Genomic DNA, 20,597 nt, shown 5'->3' with positions numbered 1-20,597 from the left:
ATCTATATTGACAAAAAGACACTGGCAAATGAATAAGGAAACAGAATAAACATACTAAGGAGAAATTCATGAAATAAAGAATGTGTAAAAATCTGTATCTAGAATTAAGGATTTATTTATTTATGAAAAAAACATTCAATAATTCACTGTCGGACAGCAGCACTTTTGCAGTCCAGTGCTGGATATGCTACCATGTTTCCAGATGCTCATACCACTGTGGAAAAGCTGAAGAGGTGAGCTGTGATGTTAAGAGTACCCTAAGTTAGCATTCTAGTAATGCACATAAGTGGCAGCTGCCACCAGTCATAGAATCATAGAATGGTAGGGGTTGGAAGGGACCTTTAGAGATCATCTAGTCCAACCCCCCTGCAGAAGCAGGTCAACCTAGATCAGGTCACACAGGAACATGTCTGGTCAAGTCTTGAAGACCTCCAAGGAAGGAGACTCCACAACCCCCCTGAGCAGCCTGTGCCAGGGCTCCCTCACCCTCACAGCGAAATTGTTAAAATAAGTTGCTCTCCATGGGACCAATATTGACTGGTTTACTATGGGTTTGTGTTGTGTGTCTATATCTTCCCCTGCTGTAAATTCAACTCTTCTCATGCCTTACATTATGCCTCCTGTTTCTCCTTTTTGTCCCTATATCTCTCACTTCTCTTTTCACCCTTACACCATATAAAAATCATCCCTTCATGTGCCCCAAAACAATCCACTAGTCAAAAGGCAGCAAGTGCTATAACTGAGCCTGAGATAACCAGGCAAGCAGAACAAATAGAATGAAAAACGGAGCTCATGTTACAGCCCGTTTTTTCTCCTGTGGAGGAATACAGCAGTCAAGTCTTTCTCTTACTTCCTTCCTCTATCCAGATGCTGATTTTAAACAAATTTATGAGTGTTGGTTCTTTCAAATTTTTACTGATTTTGCATATGTATTTGAAATTGTTGAGCTGTTCAAAAAGTGAAAAAAAAAGTTGGGGTGAGAATGGTGAGGAGAGGACGGTAATTGGTGAGTTGGGCAGATAATCCAACTAGCCTCTCAAGACATCATTGGAAATGAGAATAAAATAGAAGAAAACTAGGCTTTATAAAATTAGGTTTTAGCTTCTCTTCAGTTAAACCATTTCTTATGTATACTATATATGGATACTGTTGATAGATGTAAATCTTATTCAGTGAGTTTTCCTATAAAAACTCCAGTTTTTTAAAGTTCCTGTTGCAGTTGTACCAGATGAAGTAAAACTTTCCATTTCCAAAGAAGTAAAAATTTCCATTTCCAGAGTTTAATTTACCTTAAGTCTTTGCTTTATTGATTTTTGTTTGGTTTTTTTTTTTCTATTTATTGCCTTATAGGAGCAGTATCACAGGTGCTGGACAGCCTGGAAGAGATTCATGCACTTACAGACTGCAGCGAAAAAGACCTAGATTTTCTTCATAGTGTTTTCCAGGATCAGCATCTTCACACGTTACTAGATGTAAGTTTTCTGTGCTAAAATATTTGAATGTGTTTCCCTATCTGTTTGTTCATTAGGTAATATTTTGTTTCATTCCAAATATATTCTCTTTTTTGTTTCATATCAAAATTTATTTAGGTGTGGAATAAAAGCAATCAAGTACATTTTGCACAAAAATACATTTTAACACTATGCATACAGTATATTTTGGAGTATGTGAGCGGTTAATGACTTGGTTTGAATTAATAACTTTGCTTTAAGTAATGTATCATAAGTGTTTTTCTTTTGGTAAGTACTCAATTCTATTTTTTATTTTAAATAATAATAACTTCGTAACTGTACAGATTCATCTCTTTTTAATTATTTTTTAATAATTTAATAATCTTAGGCCAATTTTATGGATATCCTTACAAGTACGACATTTTTTTGTGTGAAGCACCTAGGTATGCTTGTTTCTGTCCTACACTTGAACACCAATATGTTATAGACTTGGTGTTTATTCTGTGATACATGAGAACTTTGCTCCATAAGATGGCAATCGGTGTTCCTCAAGAAAGTATGCAAAAGTTCCAAAGCTGGAAGATACAGGTTAATGCATAATTTGGTTCTTATTTCTTCACCATCTATCTATAAGCATAGTTCACTGTCTGGCTACACGAACAGATCCACTGTAATATCAGATGGTTCATAGATATATTTTTTTCTTCCAGAAAACTAAAGCATTCTAGTTTACAAAAAATAATTTTGAAAAGTAAGTGGTCTGATGTTTGAGAGAAAAATTCTTACACATCACTTGTCTTTCTGTGCCTTAAGGACTGTTTCTTGTTATCTTGTCACATTCAGAAATCCTGTTTATATTTCCAAATAGATTTTTAACTAAGCAGGCCTAAGAAGCAAATATATTGTACTTTCTACAAAATTGTGTGAATTTGGGGAAACATACATCTAGTTTTGAGCTAGAAGTATTAGCTGAGCTTAACTCTACAAACAAAAGAACGTTCAGCATCACTGTAGTCTTAACACTCAGTCCCTCACAAGATCCTCACTGAAGGCCAATTTAAAAAACATACCATTTTGTCATTGATCTCTGAGTCTACACGGCATTTGGATCTAAAGATGAAGGTCAAAAAACAAAGAAAAAAAACTTTCCCTGATTTTTTCTGGGATATATGGATACTTTCATGTTGAAAACAGAGGACTTGCTTCCAGACAAACAATTTTTTTTCTAAAGCAATCTACAAATTCCAATGAGAAAAAACTCAGCAATGGAACCAAATCCAGGGAGGCATACTCTGGGTCCACATTAGCAAGTACTACAGCATGACAACAGATCTGTAGAGATACGCATTTAACACTGAGGACTCAGCATCAACAATCTGGGGTATTTTGAGGATTTTTTTGCCTTGTACTAACTATACTGCAGTCCTATGGACTGAACAACTACTGGTAGTTGAACAGCATCTTCTATTTTAGTGTCATTTGAGAGTAAGTATGCTCTGGTAACACTGTACAATGCAAACCAAAGAATGATAGGTAAACATAAGCAGAAGCTTTTGTTCAGAAATGCACTCCTGAATGCATGTGTGTTACAGATGATAACTATTTTATTACTATGCCTTAAATTTACAGCTTGAATACCTTAGTGGATATCAGAAATCTATTAAGATGTCTGTGCATTTTACCAGTGAAAGGCATGCAAGAATAGGAGTAATTGCAACTATCTGATCTGCAGATGGGTCGTTATGATTGTAGAAACGTTAAAGAGTTTCTGAAAAATTTTTGAATGCTTTAGTTTCTATATGCACCTTTGCAGGAGTATGATCTTGTAATATGAACGTGAATGTACCATAGTTCCTTTGGTGTTCAAACTCTTTAAAATATAGTAGGTAATTTGTACATTTCTTACAATTTATTTAGTGATTGGTGAATAGCGGGGCACTTGGGTTCTGTGCATCCTTCAAGTTTAAGACGTTCAAATCCAAACATACTTATTTCCAGAAAAAGGACCCAGCTGTAGGGTTCTGAATTGGCCTGTATGGGAATATAAGCCTTCTGGTAAAGCTTCCCCAAAATGTAGCTGCCTGTATGACTCAAGGAACCAGGGATAGCAGGGGAGTTGGAATAGATGGTCTCTAAAGGTCCCTTCCTACCACTACCATTTCTTTTGGGGGGGGGGGGGGGTGCGCATTGCTTGGATCAGGGCTAAATTTTGTTCCTGGTAACTGTTTACATTAAACAATTAGTATGCAGTAAGAAGGAATTAGAAGCTCATGACTTTCCTGAATTTCATCTCTGACAACTCATCTTGAAATTTGCATTATATATTAATCTTTTTTTCTGCAATGTTATTTCATCTAGCTTGTGTTCCAGATGCTTAAATTACTCTGTGTTTTTAGATTGCATGCTGCAGTATAGAAAGGTGATCAGATAATAGGAACAAGAAAGAAAAATCTGTACAGGAAGAGGATAACATGAGTGTAATAAGAATCAAAACACTTGTCGCTCATGCAGAGGGGTTTTAGATACCTGTTAGCCATTAGAGTGTTGTCATACAACTTCTTGGGCTCTGGTAAGCCAGATGCTTTTACTTTTTTTCTGCTCTTTACAGTGCCAGTCTCATTCATAGTACTTTACTAATTATGTTATTTCTGTAATGATCTGATGCAGACTTTTCAACAAGAAAACACTGCAATTAATTCATACCATTTTGCCACTCTTTTAAATAAAAGTCATGGTTATTCTGTTAGACAGAAAAGGGTTCTTTTTAATGCACACTGTAATAACATACTGTGAGAACAAAATGCTGTCAAAAAGCATTTTTGTTTAATTATGCTAGGTGGAAGGAGAATGATAGAATCTTCCAAAGATATTTTTATTAAAGTAATAAAAAATAAAATTCTAAAAGATTGCAGAGTCATAAAATACATATTAGAAAGAATAAAGCAAGTTACAGACAGTATTATTTGAAAGGGTAGCTTTTTATTTCAGTAACTTGACTGTGGGAGATTTATTTCTGTTTATGCATTGATACTATTCCAATTTCTCTCAGAACTCTGAAAAATTCATCAGTTGTACTGGATGAAGTTCTGGCAGGGAGACTATTCATCTCATAGTGTTTGAGGTTAGTGTAGTCACCAGAACAAGTCACCTGTAAAGCATATTCCACTAAGTAAGAACTTTCTAATCTGTTGTGAAGTTGTGCCTGTCACTTTGCATTAAAACTAGTGTTTCTCTTATTTGGCCTTTTCCACAGTTAAATTTGTTCTCATGTTCCTGCTCTTTCTCAAGAGTTATCCTTATTTTTAGATTAGGCACATGATGATACATCATTCCTGCTGAAATACCTTCTTTGGCTTCTAAACTAACTCTTTTTCTGAACGAAAGGGGAAAAAAAGGACAATCTTTGTGTTAAAAACATTCTTTCTCAGTAATTCATTGCCTTGGGTGTTACGAGGACAGGCACCTCTGAAGGCCATAGAAGGCAGGGTTCCTATCATCCTATCAATTGTTTTTAATTGATTCATTTCAGTATGCCTGTGTAGATAGCTCTCTTAAGCCTATCTTGTGCTTTACTTGGGTGCCAAAGCTGTTCAAAACCATGGAAAAAATCCCAACTAATTACAGAGTAATTTATATTCACACTGGGCCAAATCATGCAATACACCAGTGTATATACTGAGGAGTGTTTATCAAATAGTTTCATTGTGTGATTTTTTTTTTTTTTTTTTCATAATTTTACAGAATGTCTCGTGTTGAGGGCTATTTTTCCTGTACAAAAGTTACATAATTCATTATTAAAAACTTAATTTTCTCTACTGGACACAGTAAAAAAAAGGGCCTTCTAGAAATACTCATTACCTGAAAAAGAATTATGAATAATTGACCTTTCTTGTAAAGTAGAAGAACAATTTTATGTTGGACAGATTTTTTTTTTCCCTTCTATTAGAAATGTGATGATCAAAATCTTGGTGAAAGCTGTATGATATTCCTGTGTATGACTTGGAACTGCCTGGATTTATGCCTATATAAAATTTTGTAGGTTGTTTCATTCTGGTATCCAATTTATATCATAAGGAAGATAATAAAGTAAAATGTGTGAATAACAGTCTTGGAAAAACAGAGTTAAATTTAAGTAATGAGACAACTTTTTAGAAGCCTCATCAAGTAATTGAATGAAGAGATTGTATTGACTTTCATGAAAGAGGTCTTGAAAGGCGTTACTGTCTTGTGCCAGCAGTATTGATAAAGAAGTTCGAAATAAATGTGAAGAGGTTACTAATTTTGGAGGTATTGGTGTTTGACTCTTTTCTGTATCAAGACAAAAGATTTTTCCTTAATTATTATTTGTTTTGAAAAGTATACCTGGCTTTGAGGCTGTCCCTAATAGGGAAGATCTTTACACATGATGTTTAATCTCTATTGGTGCATCAAGGGAAGCAAGGCTTGCTAAAAAGTACAACCAGAAGTTGCTATTTTATGCAGCTGCCTGCATTGAAGGAGACAAGAGAAATAATTCTCTTGTTGAGTCAAGTGGTTTGGTCACCTCTCCAGGGATGCTTTCAGTGAGCCATTCTGAATGCAGATGTCGTTTGATTTACAAGTGAGATTTTCGCTCAGCAGGAGAACAATATCAGCTTTTGTGTGACTGGGGCCTCTCTATGCTACTGGCTTTGTCTGCATCTGTCTGTCCTGAGTCAGATAGTTCACTAGGCTGATAAGTTTTGGCTGTTGAGAAGTCTGTTATAGTATTTTCCTAGATAGAATCATTAAGGTAAGTGTTGTTTCTGCAAGTATATCTGTGATCGAAGCGTTATGAAGTGTTTATTTTACCTTTTACTGGAATTAACACATTAGACATCTATGGTTTTAACTAAATGAGATTAATCAATTTTTGGGGTAGCTTAGATGTATCAACTCTGTATGTGTAGCCACTTCATTTATATTCACTGTGCATATATTTAAGGCATGCTGATTTTTCAAGAGAATCTCGTTTTATGACTGCTCTTCTTTGCTGCTAATGGTAATGTTTCAAAGGAACATGGATTCATGCACACTTCAGTGTTCCCTTAGTCTTTCTTTGACACTCAGTCATTCAAACAGATCTGGTCCTGAAGTCCAGACTTTTAAGGAAACGTTTTCTCTTTTGCTAGAGTAAATGTTGTTAGGAGCTCCGTTTAGCCTCTTACATGCTTGGCTACTGGATTTGTTTTGGTTTGTTCTGTTTACCCTCTCGGTGTTGGATGTCGGCATGGTAAATTTGAGCGTCTTTTGTAAAAGTATCAGTTACTCAGCAGTGTCCAGCCATGACAAATACTATAGCTCTCTATTTCAAAATCTTTTAAACTCTTCATACTTTTACCTCTGATTTGCTCTTCTCTGAGCAAATTGCATTAATTTAACAGTTCTCTTACATACACTGGGAAAAAATAAAGCAAGAGACATTTTTATTTCAATTTTCAATATGCTTTCATTTCCTTTTTCCTTTCTTTTCTTTTAAGTTATGAATAGACTGGTGAAATATCTATCATATGATATAGAAAAGAAAACAAAAATAGTGCCTGTGTATAAAAAGCTTAGCTATTTTCATGAATTATCTAATTTTTCTATGTTTTGATTGAGTAAGAATTGCTTTCTCTGTGAATCACATTGTGTGGTTTAAGTTTTTTGGATCAGCATTGGTCCTTTCTTGAATATCAATTATGTTAAAACTAGTAAGTGGAACATGTTTCAGTGAAACTTATTTTGCAAAAACAGATCAGAAAGTTTATGTGTGCTAGATGTCTTGCCGAACTCTGTTAGAACATATTATGCTTATCTGAAATAACCCTTTCTCATTTTTAGAACACCTTGTTTTCTTATTTTTAAATATCCTTTAATTGGTATGTTTATAAGACAAAAGCAAATGGAAAATATTTGTTTTAAAAAAAGAAGAAATAGAAACTATGTTGGCAGGAAAGCACCTTGCTATTTGGGGAATCAAATCTGGCTTTTATCCCAGTCCAGCAGAGGCAGCATGCTCAGCCCCAGAGAGTGGGAGGTGCTGTTTCTCACACTGCAATGGAAACTCCGTTCCCAAGTAATGTAGAGGGAAAAATGACCAAGTCTTAGAACTGTTTGAAGAATTCTTTCAGTAGGTGGACTGGATCATCATCACCAGGGCAGTATGCATTTTCTCTAGAAGGTAACTTCTCTGGAAGGCCATATCTGAAATAACACTAAAAGCAAAAGCTGTTCTAGAATTTCTTCTGCATTATTTCATAATCGTTCTCTAAAACACCTTCCATTTTTAACTTCCTTCAGATGTTTGAATTTCATTTTCTGTATTCCTAGAATATGTATATCATTGTGCTAGGCAGCATCATCTCCTTGTTCTCTTTTTTCTTCCTGTTTCTCTGTCTTACAAATGTATAGAGAGAATTTGTCTTACAGTCTTCTGGGCTGAAATCATTTTTGCTCCATGTTTCTATAATATCTTATGTAATGGCTGGGCCTCCTAAACCATAGACTAATACAACTGAGAGCTAATCGTAACTTTTATATTGATTAAGATTCATTTTTGAGAAATTTATCTTTCACTTTCCAACAATGCAAGGTTCTAGGTTGGATTGCATGCAACTGTGATAGTTGTTTTGTTGCACTTGTTTTCTTTCTAACTAATGTTCTGACATTTGTGGGTATTTATAAGTGTAGAACTGATGTGGTGAATCATCAGGCGAAATTCAGTTTAATAAAGAATGTACTTTAAATAAGAATTATACTATTTATACTATTCCTCTTGACCTAATTTGATCTTCACTGTGTCAATGGTATATCATTGTGTCTGTGCAAGTGTTCATGTGTGTGTTTGTGTGCAGCAATGTATCTTACTCAAAAAGCATAGATCTGTGGCCTTTTTTTTAGCATGTGGAACTAAAAGTTCCTTACATTATAGTGTATTTTTCTATTACTGGGCACTATTCTGTCTAAGAACAGTAGAATTGTATTCCTAGCACTTGTAGAATATTTAATTAACCTCACTGATACTGTTTTGAGGTAAAGAGGATAATTTTCATATTTGACTTTCTGCATTTTCTTCTTATGTTGAATGTAGTTCAAGTTAGTTTCTGTTCCTTTTTAACCATAAAGGCTACCTGTTTGGGATTTTTTTCCTTATAAATCTTCAGATTCTCAGATCTGTTATGTCTTCAGGAGCTTGGGACTTATTCTGAGAAATGGCAAAAATAAAGAAGTACTGCAGTGCCTGGGGTACAGTCCACAATTTCTGCTTTGTTGGTGCTAGGAGCTTTCCTAAAAGCGATACTTCAGTTCGCACTTAGTTTACATTAAAATGCACAAAGGCAATGAAGAAACAGCCCAGTAAGCTATGCTTCTATCTTTGAAGTCAGTCAGCCTTCACTACCTCCCCTTTCCAGTTATTCAAGTAGTTGACTGGTACATGTTGAGTATTCTTTGTACAAATAAGCTCATGGCAGTATATTTTTGTTCTCAATATATCATTACAAAAAAATTACATGGACAACAAGAAACAAAAATGGTTCTAACTCCAGCATTGGCACCTCCTGGTGCAGGATATGCTCAATGTCACAAATCACATTAGAAGCTGTGTTTTTTGTCAGCCCTCTATAATCATTGTGGATTTCACTAGTTTTATATGAATTCTGTATCCACCTGGAATGAAGTTCATGATCAATTAGCATCCTTTTCTTCTAGGTGGTCATCTGTCCCTGAAGAGTTAATTCAACTGACAGGATTGGGAATTAAGCCTATTTAGACTTAACCTGAGTCCTGCCACAAATCATTGGTCAATATTGGAATGGGGGAAGGGGGCAAGATGGAGGCAAATGTTATTCTGTGGAGTTTATCAAGGTGTTGTCAATGTAGCATAACTTGTTTTATAGAGCTTCCTGTGTTGAGGGATTGGTGCTTATAGGATCATAGAACCATTTAGGTTGCAAAAGATATTGAGGATCTACTTCAACTGTGAAGCACACCACCAAAAGACATTTAAGCATCACATCTACACACCTTTCGAATACCTCCAGGGATGTTGACCCCACTACCACCCTGGGCAGCCTTTGCCAGTGAAGAAACTTTTCCTAATATCCAATCTAAACTTCCCCCAGTGCAACTTGTGGCCATTTCCTCTTGTCTTGATGCTTGTTACTTGGGAAAAGAGACTGATCTCCACCTCACTACAACCTCCTTTTAGGTAGTTGTAGAGAGCAATAAAATAAGATATACCCTCAGCCTCTTTTTCTCCAGACTAAACAACCTCTGTTCCCTCAACCATTCCTCATAAGACTTGTTTTCTGGAACCTTCACCAGTTTCATTGCTCTTCCTTGGGCTTGCTTCTGTACCTGAATGTCTTTTATGTTTACTTTTATCTGATCAGCTGCTTGATGTCATCTTTAAAGAGTGTTTTCCCTTGTTTTTGTTTACTTTTTAGGAGGTAGGAAACCATCGTAGTCTACTTAAATGTAATTTTTTTGTTTGGCACTTAAAGTGTGACCTATATTTATTTAAGATTATTTGATCCGAGACTTTGCCTACCACACTTTCCAATTTAGGAGAACATATATTGCATATGATGTAGGATTTTGCTAAATGGCAACCTCTTCCTCTCTGGCGAGCTATGTATGTGTACTGTCTGGCATATCTTTTAACATCTGCTATCACTAGTTGAGAACTGTAGTTTCTACAGTCAACAGAATTTTTACTATGAGTATTAATATGGGATTTTCTTAAAATATGAATCAAATTACTAGATTAGAGTCCTAATTTATAGTGAAATGTAACGCTGTCATATAATGGAATCTGTATTCATTATAGGCAAATGAGACATTTAGGGACACTTAATATTAAATAGAAGGAAATAATGCCTTGTGTAATTTTGAAGAGTAGCATTACTCTATTACCAGTACTTCTGTGACAAAAACAAAACCAAATCTTGGTAAAAACAAAACTTCTTGGTAAATGTGCAGCACCTTGGGAGGAACAACCTCGGGCACCAGTACCGCTTAGTGGATGAGGGAACAGCTGTGGATGTGGTCTTTCTAGACTTTAGTAAAGCCTTTGACACAGTCTCCCATAGCATCCTCCTGGAGAAACTGGCTGCTCATGGCTTGGATGACCTACTCTGTGATAGGAGGAAAACTGGCTGGATGACTGGGCCCAGAATGGTGAATGAAGTTAAATCCAGTTGGTGGACAGTCACCAGTGGTGTTCCCCAGGGCTCAGTGCTGGGGCCTGTTCTGTTTAACATCTTTATCAGTGATCTGGATGAGGGGATCAAATGCACCCTCAGTAAGTTTCCAGATGACACCAAGCTGGGCAGGTGCATAGACCTGCTTAAGGGCAGGAAGGCTCTTCAGAGGGACCTGGACAGGCTGGAGTGATGGACCAAGGCCAATTGTATGAGGTTGAACAAGGCCAAGTGCCAGGTCCTGCATTTGGGCCACAACAACCCCATGCAATGCAACAGGCTTGGGGCAGAGTGGCTGGAAAGCTATCCAGTGGAAAAGGACATGTGGGTGTTGGTCAACAGCTGCCTGAACGTGAGCCAGCAGTGTGCCCAGGTTGCCAAGAAGGCCAGTGGCATCCTGGCCTGTATCAGAAATAGTGTGACCAGCAGGACCAGGGAAGTGATTGGTCCGCTGTACTGGGCACTGGTGAGGCTGCATCAGTTCAGTTTTAGGCCACTTACTACAAGAAGGACGTTGAGGTTCTGGAGCATGTCCAGAGATGGGCAATGAAACTGCTGAAGGCATAGAGGAGGTGCTGAAGGACATGGTTTAGTGGTGAGCTTGGCAGTGTTAGGTCAGTGATTGGACTTGGTGATCTTCAAGGTCCTTTCCACCCAAAATGATTCCATGATTCTATGATTTTCAAATTGTCATTTATCTTCATTGGTATGTCAGGTTTACATGACCAGAATTTCAGATTTTGTGCACACAATACAATTAAATTTGTTATTGTTCCTGTCTAGAAGACAATTGTTTGCCAATCGTGTGCAGTGCTAATTAAACTAATACAGAGAAAAGTGTTTTGCCCAGTTTGGTTGGGTTTCGTCTCCTCTATCTTCTTTCCCCCTAAAGTTAAATTCTTGATTTAAAATAAAGCATGTGAAGAAATCCAATTGTGTAATGGTCCCAGAAACCAGGAAGCAGCTTGGATTAAAAGTTTAAATTCTATAAGGTTGATTGAGGTTACCTGGCATCAGTTTTTTTGCCAGTTATTGTAAGTAAAGGGATAAGAGGGCTTGTCCAGAGGGGTTGTGGAGTCTCCTTCCTTGGAGGTCTTCAAGACCCGCCTGGACATGTTCCTATGTGACCTGATCTAGGTGAACCTGCTTCTGCAGGGGGGTTGGACTAGATGGTTTCTAAAGGTCCCTTCCAACCTCTGTCATTCTTTGATTCTATGAAGAATATATGGATTTATGTTCATTTCTGATACAGGTAGCAGCAAGTGTAACTCTGTTCTACAAGTAACACATTAATATATTAAAAATACAGATTACAGTTGGCCTACATTTGCAGATAAAAATTCTTTTAAAAATTAAAAGAATAATATGTATTTCAATTCTCTCACATAAAGAACCAAAATTAAAGTGAAATTTGGCATTCTTTTTGTAACTGTTTTTTTACATAAAAGAATATAGGTGTTGCAAGAATGTGAATATGGAGAAAGAAATTCAGTATTTTAAATTAGCATAAACTGTCAGGGTTACTGAAAGTCTGAAAAGCTGAAGTAACAAGCTGCAGTGATGGCAGCAGTCAATTCTGTGGCATGACAGAGGCAAACACTGGTCCGTTCAGACAGAATTAATGTACTGCTTCAGCCTGTCTTGTTCTGTGAATACTGCATCAAGGAGTCTTCATTTTACCTGATATACCACTTTCTGAAACTTATTGAAGTACTTTTGTTCTCAGCTTAATTGCACAGCATTTCACTGTGTAAGGAACTTGAACACAAAGGTTGGTCATACTCGTATTCTACAGTAAGTGTATTACACCAAAAAAAAGAGTTTGAAACTGTGGGCCTGTAATGCTGTAGAAGTTACAAAGATAGAGTCTTAAATAAGCTTTGGACTTTCATATGGGACAGGATTGTAACATATGCTGTAGAATTACGCTGGGAAATGAGCATTAGGTCACTGGTGCTATGGTGAGCTTCAAGCACAGTCCTTTACAGTGAAAAACAGTTTAAAGGAACAAACTGTCTTTAAACAAAGATAAAGCCCCTGCTGCCTGTGACCTTGATGCTCAGTGTATTTTCCTGCAGGAATTTTTACCTTCAAGGATGTGTTTCCTTGAGGGCGTAGAATCTCAGGGGAAGAGGCACCCATTGGAATGTTATAACATTCTGCATGGAAAAGGAGATGTGAAACAGAACTGGCAGAAGAAATAATTAAGTGATCTGCCAATTATCTAATCATCTCATTAATTTCAGTGCTTACTTGGTATTACTGCTTGTGAATATTATTTCATTCAGTAGATCATGCATTTGTTTCAGAATTATAGCACATGAAACCTCTGGGATAAATGGAGTACCTCAAGCTGTAAAGGTAACAGGGCAACAAGCCTATTTGTTAGTAAATGTTGCTGTGCAAGGGGCAGTACCTCCCCCTTGAGAATTTTTAGGAAAAAGCCTAAAACAGTCCTTTAATATAATTTTGTTGTAAACAAATATAGTATTCAGAAAGAAAATTCTATGAGGACTTGTTTTAATGATTATTTTTAGATATTTCATTTTGGGGATTTAATATTTGAGATTGGCAATGCAGGATCTATCTGTGAGAGTTCTAACTGAATGCTGACAAAATGTGTATTTGTGTTGAAAGATCATGGGGTTTTATGCTGTAGCAGTTCAGTAGCTCTTGTTTTAACAAAAGATTTTTGTTCACATCACAGAAACTTTCAGATTTTTTATCTATAAAATACTTCCTGATTTCACTGTGTGATCTGACTTTGATTACATTCAAGATCAGACCACACAATGAGGCTAAATTTCTGCTAGCTGTGATGTATCTAAATTTTTCAGTGTGACATTAAATGAGGGTTGTGTTGGGACTCCTCTTACAGGAAATGATTAAAAAGGAATTTCTGCACATCTGAAAAACTAGTCAGAAGAGTTTGTTGTTTTGTCTCGCCTTCCTGATTGTGGAATAAGCTTTGGACTGTCTGCTTTTAAATATTAGAAGAAAGGAGTTCCATTTTTACAGGCAGAAGACAAAAAGTCTCGACTCCTTGGAAAGCTGGTCAACTGATAGTAACACTACTGGATTTGTTGTGGGTATTCTTTTTATAGCATTTGTGTTTCAGCATGCAAGATGTGAAGCAAAACTTGTCTTTTTTAAGAAGCAATACTATTCTGATAATTAGCTATCATGTCATTTTATGTTTGTTATTTCCAGTTTTGTTAATAAATCAGTTGTGGTTGTTAAGATTTTCTAGAGCAAGCTCTTAATTTTTATTTTGTGTAGCAAATGCAGAAGCAGTGATGGTGAGGAATGAGACTGAGATGCAAAATATTCGAAAGTCTGGAAATTCCAAGGGATATAATCGCTGTAATTTTACAACTTTTTTTTTTTAATTAGCATTTTTTAATTGTAATGTTCATGCTTATAACTGAGTGAAACTGTTGGAGGTTGTGCTACAAGGGTGATGGGGCAGAGTTCTTTGCTTGAAAATAGAGCACAGAAACAAAAAGAAAGCCTATCATCAGGGCTCGTACCGATTTTGCCCTGCTAAAAGTCTGTTGATGTTAGATAGAAAAGCATTCTGCTGAGGACTGGAGAATGAACCAGTTCCACAAGAAACCACATTTGGTCCCTGAAGGACTTAGAGTTGCAGAGCTACTAAAAGACAACAGCATTGTAAATAGGCTGGTTTTCTTAACTAAGATAGTGTAGCTAACCGCACATAGTAATGTATTCAGTACCGTGGGAGTGTATAAAGCCTGGTTGTAATTACCATTAATGTTTACGTTCATCAATGATGTGGGCAAGCAGATTTTATTCAGAGTTTTGTTGAACATTTTGTAAAGTATTCATGTAAAGATATGATGGAATCTTATGTCCAAGGGAGAAAATATGCTCCTTAATGTGTCTAAGGGAAACCTCTAAATTCAGATGCCTTCCCAGATGAATTATAGAGCTGTAAACCTCTTTAGACCTTCTAAATTGCTTCTGCTATAGCTATTGTTTAAGTGGAAAAATATCTGAAAGCTGTCGCCAAACAGTCTTTTGTCAAAGATTGCTTCACCAGTTCTGGTGCATTATTGCATAGCTCCTCTTAATAGCTTCTGCTGAGTTCTGGCAGAAAGCTTCTAAACGTCTTCTCTAACCAGCTAAGACTAGTTTTTGTTAGAGTTAATGTAGTTTTTGAAATAGGGTTAATAACGTCATGCTAAAAAATTCTGTCCACACTGAAAACCCAAGAGCTAAGTTTGGAAATGAGAGAAACCAAATACCGTCCTGGATTCCTCCTTCTGTTTGTATGAGTATATACCAAACAAGAGACAGTTTAGAACCAAGGTTTTTATAATGTCTAAAAAAAGTCTGTCAAGGTGTTGTTGGAATTGTATATTGAAAAAAATTAAAATATAAAGCAAGTACTAAGAAAGACTAACAACAGAAATGATTTTATGATTCCCCGATTGGACAGAAATTTAGAGGAAAACACATTATACTCAGGGTAAAAATGAAATGTGGTGTAGGTTGCTTGCATATTGTTTCCATTAGAACCTTGAGTAAGTGCCTTCCACAGTAATGAGCTTTGGAGGTAGAGCACCCAAGAAGATTCTCTAGAAAGATTTGCTCATGCTAATGAAGCTGCTAAAAATAGTCCTTTCCCTAGTTGAGGCTGTCTTCTACCTCCAGAAACAATGAAAAGGATTGGTTATTTGGAAGTAAATCTCAGTAAGTAGCAGTCCTGGAAGATTAAATAAGTGGCATACTGCAGCATGAAGGCAGTACAGAAACATAAATGCACTCTTGTTTATTCTGAATTTTGCCTTGTTTTTTTCTAAACATTCTTAGAGGCACTTTGCTTCCTACTTTCCTTTTTGCCTCCTTCCTAGTCTTAGAAGATAACGCTACAATGACAGTGATAAAAAATGTTTCAATAAACTGATGGTTGTTTTGGTTCACAATAAGATAATGACTTGAGTGAAGTCAGCAACTTCAGTGGCTTTGCTTTTAAACAATTACTAGAAATAACTAATAAAAAATATTTTCATTATAACTTTTCTGTAATTTCATTAATCTTAAACATGATATGTGTGTGACTTAGAAAAATACATTCAGTAATGTTCATGTTCGATATCATGGATTTTCAGCAGCTCCTATTGTGCATTACACAGTACACAATGCTTGAGACTGTTTCTTAACAGCTGTAAAAATGTGATAATAATTTGGAGTTGCTGGAGTTTGGGTAAGTTTTGTTTACTTACTTAAGATAAAAACAAATAATTGCATACACAATTAAAGTATCTCCACTATAAGGTAGCAGAAAGCTTTCATTTTAAAAATTTCAGCAGTGGTCCAAGCTGCTTAAACTTAAGCAGTGTTTTGGTAGCACACAGTCAGGTTATTGCACGTGGAAAAAAACTTATTTAGCTTGACTTCTCTTTCCCCAAGATAGTGGTATAACTGTTCAGCAGGCAATATTTTTTGGAAGTGCTTCTTGCCTCTTTTTTGTATTTATTTGCATATGGGCTTGAAATGTTCAACATGTGCAATAGATCCTTAAAGAACGGAAGGATAATTATGATGATACTGTATTTCATTTATTGCCATTTACGTGTCTACTAAAACTGAATGGTATTTCATGTGAGAAAGAATAAAGGGCAGTTCTGTAGCTTGATTAGATTCCTGTATTCAAACCTCTGAGGCCATCCATAGCCATACAGTGGAGCTGTAAGGTTCTCAGAGGAAGCGCCTGAGAACTCCTTGCTGATTAGCCTAAATTAGAAGGCTTATCTTTTGCAATGTTAGGATATGCCAAAGATTTTGGAGTCACTTGTGTATTTTTAATAGTTGTTTACATATATGGTTTTGAATTTCAATAGAAGTTTGAGTATTTCCAAAATTGAGAGAATCCACAACTTCCCTGAGCAACTTGTTGCAGTATTTCACCACCTTCACTGTGATAAAAATTTAGTTAATATCCTAAAAATAGTTATTTGTATCTTTTTTTCTGTTTTATATTTCAAATAAGTAGTGTTACATAAATAGGAAATAATTACAGGCATGACCATCTTTATAATCGTTGGAATAAACCAAAACTTATTTATTTGAAAACAGTATTTATTACAGTGCCTGTTTACTCTGAAGTATACATTTATTCTTTAAAACATGCACAGTCTGTTACATTTGTATGAAAGAGAGCCTGCAATATCTTTCTCTAATTTGAATCTGAAGATAAGTCTTTCACCTATTGTGTTTTGCATTATTGAGAGTTTATTTTTTTAAATTTTCTTATTAATCTGGAAGGTTTACAGTTTCCTAATTAAATACATTGTCATTCTTCCGTCCTATAGAAAATCCTAGTAAAATAAGGGTATACTTTTTTGTGAGACTTCTGTCTTGGAAAAGTTTATTTCTGTCTTCTCCAAAGCCTTTGGCTTTTGTAGCATTCTGTCTTCGAGAGTATTTTCCCATATGCTGAAGTTTGTTTAAATTATAGTTTGGAATGTTTGATGATTTCTTGAGAAAAGTGAGGTATGCAGATTAATTTTGTTTTTATAGCAGAATGAATGATTTATAGCATTTATTCAAGATTCATAGGATTACTTCTAGTAAAGACTATAGTTTCTGTAAATCTGTGGAAAAAGCATGGGAGGTTTGCAGAATCCCTTAACCTCTTGAACTTTCCCATGTCATCCTATGAACTCTGAATCTATGGCACTGTTCAAATCAGGAAATGTTTAAAAATGAAAAGCCAAAACTCTAAGCTGCTAGATTTTGTATACAAAACATCTGTGTGTCTTGCAGTTTAACAATCATCTTAATCATAGCCACATAAGCAGGCTATTGTTGGCGCTCATCATTACTTTATATAAAGTAGCATGTGACTTCAGTAGTTTGGTTTCTTGTTTTTTCAGCTTTATGACAAAATAAACACAAAGTCTTCACCACAAATCAGGAATCCACCAAGTGATGCTGTACAGAGAGCCAAAGAGGTAATGGGTTTAAAATCTATTTTTTACTTTGAAAGTTTGATTGTATTTGAAGTGGAACTGTTTTTCTTCATGAGGGTGCTAATATGTATTGTAGTCCATAATCTGCATTATTTATAGAATTTGACTATTGCTTCCTTAAGATGCATATGCATAAACTTGCAGAATTGCATAATGTCTTTGAAGACTATATATATTGCTCAGTTTCATCATTTAACCTTTGCTGCAACAATAGCAGTATTAAAAGGAATACTCTTGTTGGGTAAATGCAGTATCTTTCATGTTCAGTTTATTTATCTGCAATGGAAGTTTGATATTTATATGACTTAGTCACAAAATAAAGAGATACATTTCTAAGTATCAGCTTTTTATATTGAAAAAACAAGTTTATCATAGATAATTTTAAGAGCAGCAGACATAGAAATGCGGTGAAAGTGGCCCATTAAGATCGAAGATAAATAGATACAGGTGTTCTTAATTTTTATACCTGACAAATAGTTTAGGGGATTCTATTTGCTGCAAATAGTAGTAAAAAAAATAGTTGTATTCTGTATTACCACTAAAAACAAGCATAGTTGTTGAGAGCAATGTCACAGGAAAACAATGGTTGTAGAACTATTAGAATGAACAGGAAGACACACTGATTAACAACTTCAAGTCCTATTCTGCAAAATTTTGTAGCAATTCATCCTGGGAAGTGCTTCCACAAGCAAAATAGTCTATTTTCATTGTTCATGTAGTTGCATGTGAAAAGATATAAGTATCAGATTGCAGGCAAATGAGTTAAAGTTTATTTACTCCCTCCTCCTTTCCCTAATGATAAGCTGAAATATGGCTGAGATTTTATAAAATCTGGAGCTTGGAGGTGCGGGAGCAGATGGACCACCAACGCTTGATGTCTTTAACATTTTAATTAGTGGGGAGAAGGTTTTATGAGTGTTTTTAATTCTGCTTTTAAACTGATTGTTTTAATTGAGACAATGTGTTAAAAAGTATCAAATGATGATGGTGATGTGTGTCACCTATTAGCACTTCATTTCTGTCTCCATATATTTAGCTGTTGGAGTAGTACTGTCAACTGAAAAAAAAGAGCAACTATTTCCTTCAGATTTCTGCTACAGTCTCTCTCAGAAAGAAAATTGAAATTAGGTGGTGTATTCTCTTCTAGGGTGGGAGGGCACATTCACCTAAACCCTTTCCTGTCAAAAATATTATTTTGTGTAACTATTTGGAGATACTCTGACTGACCAGTGAGGGTTCTCATTTGTTTAATTAATAGCTTTATTTAAAAGAGAGTTACTATGGGCATTTCTCGTACTTATTTTGCAGGTATTGGAAGAAATTTCATGTTACCCAGAGAACAATGATGCAAAGGAGCTAAAGCGTATTTTAACACAACCTCATTTCATGGTAAGGAAATGCTACTCTTGTTGCGTTTGTTGGGTTTTTTAATAATTTTTATATTAGAAAACAAGTTCAGTAAGTTCTCCCTAAAATCTGCAAGTGATGAAGCTGCATACAATGCAAATTAAGAAATATTTATAACCTGTTGGTCTGGCAGAATAGTTACTATTACTACACAGTCCCTATTACTGTGTTGAAAGCTGTCAGCCATCTGGAGTAACCTAATTATGGAGCAGTTTCACTCTTTTTGAGGGAGCTGTGTTGCCCATGGAAAGAAGAATGAATGCCTATAGGTAGAGCTGGGATCCTCCTTTTTCTTCTTCCCAAGGACTTGTTAGGGCAAAGGTGTGTGAATTCATTGCAAAACAAGTTTTTAACACTGTTTTACAATAAACCAATAGGTTGTACAATCTAGTGAATTTGTGTTACTTCTACTGTGTCTTTTTCACAAACCTGATTTGCAGGCAGTAATTGTCCCAAGTTTAAGGATGTGACTGCTTAAGAACTTTGATCAAGTTACTAAAGTCCAGTATTTTTAAAGTGCTTAAAGGATTTATTTTGTTTATGCTGTAGATGAAGTTCGTAAGGTTCAGAAATAAAAGTGTTTACTTAAATCTAACACAAGGATTATATGCAGGGGGCTTTGTGGAGTTTGCTCACCTGAAAGCTGAATTACTGTAAGTCTGAAGGATAAACCTAATTTCCAGGAAAGAGTCAGCTGAAACCAGCCTCATATTCAGGTATAAGATGAAATCTGAATAGCTGCATGTCCCAGTGTATTCTTTTGATGGCCACTGTAGCTTTGGGTGCATTTATTTTAGTACTTTAAATTAGATCAGGAGTGTGTTTTTTGAAGTGAATCTTTTGAAGTGATTGCCCCCTTACAATGCTTTGGCTTGTATCATGTGAGGGTCTCAGAGTGTGCAAACTAGCCTCCTTTCAGGTAAACTGAAGACAAATGCCAGAAGCCAATGTAATCCAGGAGCTGATGTGCATTCAGTCCATGGGGCAAGATGGAAGCTGATCAGAAGTAAAAATTCCTGCAGTGCATTCAATGTACATCGGGTCCTCACTCACCCCATTGTTTTACTTTTTGATTAAAGAAAAGATGAAAGAAAATAAAATCAATACTCTCTGGCATTCAGTTTCTTTATTTGGAATCTGTCGAGTTCATTTGATTAACCTTTTTTTGTGTAATTACCACACAGCTTTTCAAAAATATTAGGCACTGGGGTGAAAGAGCTTTTTTTTTTTAAGTCTAAATTCTTTTCAGAGAAGGCATCAATAAGGATTATTGTGACATATAAAAATTTCATGTATCAAATCAAGTGACGGAAAAAGTGAGTTGGAAATAGTCTTTGATAGGTATCTTTCTTTCCCTTGATATCCTCATAAATGTAAAACCCTCTGTCAGAATTCTTTTGCTGCAATTCTGTAAAACTTTTTTTTTTTTAATAAGGAATAAGCTGCAATTCCATAACAAGTATTTTTTATGAGGATTAGTTTTGGTAAGTTAGTCTGTGGCATCCCAAACTAATGTGCTTTTTGATGGAGTCCCATCC

At 35.7% G+C, this 20,597-nt stretch overlaps 1 protein-coding gene across 7 annotated transcripts in view; it reads left to right on the top strand.

The window, feature by feature from the left end:
• CASK (calcium/calmodulin dependent serine protein kinase) overlaps nt 1–20,597 on the top strand; it is a 205,111-nt gene that overhangs the window by 141,990 nt on the left and 42,524 nt on the right. For 6 of the 7 annotated variants that reach the window (XM_062000249.1, XM_062000242.1, XM_062000233.1 and 3 more), the window contains 3 exons: nt 1,351–1,472; nt 17,557–17,634; nt 18,961–19,041. In XM_062000249.1, coding sequence (XP_061856233.1) covers nt 1,351–1,472; nt 17,557–17,634; nt 18,961–19,041 — 281 coding nt within the window. Of the gene's footprint in view, nt 1–1,350; nt 1,473–13,637; nt 13,740–17,556; nt 17,635–18,960; nt 19,042–20,597 lie in introns of those variants that run through there. The other variant, XM_062000275.1, reaches the window with a different exon arrangement.

This window comes from Colius striatus, chromosome 1 (genome assembly GCF_028858725.1).
Source record: "Colius striatus isolate bColStr4 chromosome 1, bColStr4.1.hap1, whole genome shotgun sequence".
NCBI lineage: Eukaryota > Metazoa > Chordata > Aves > Coliiformes > Coliidae > Colius > Colius striatus.
The sequence above is the reverse complement of the archived record's forward strand: the minus strand, read 5'-3'. Positions and strand labels throughout refer to the sequence as shown.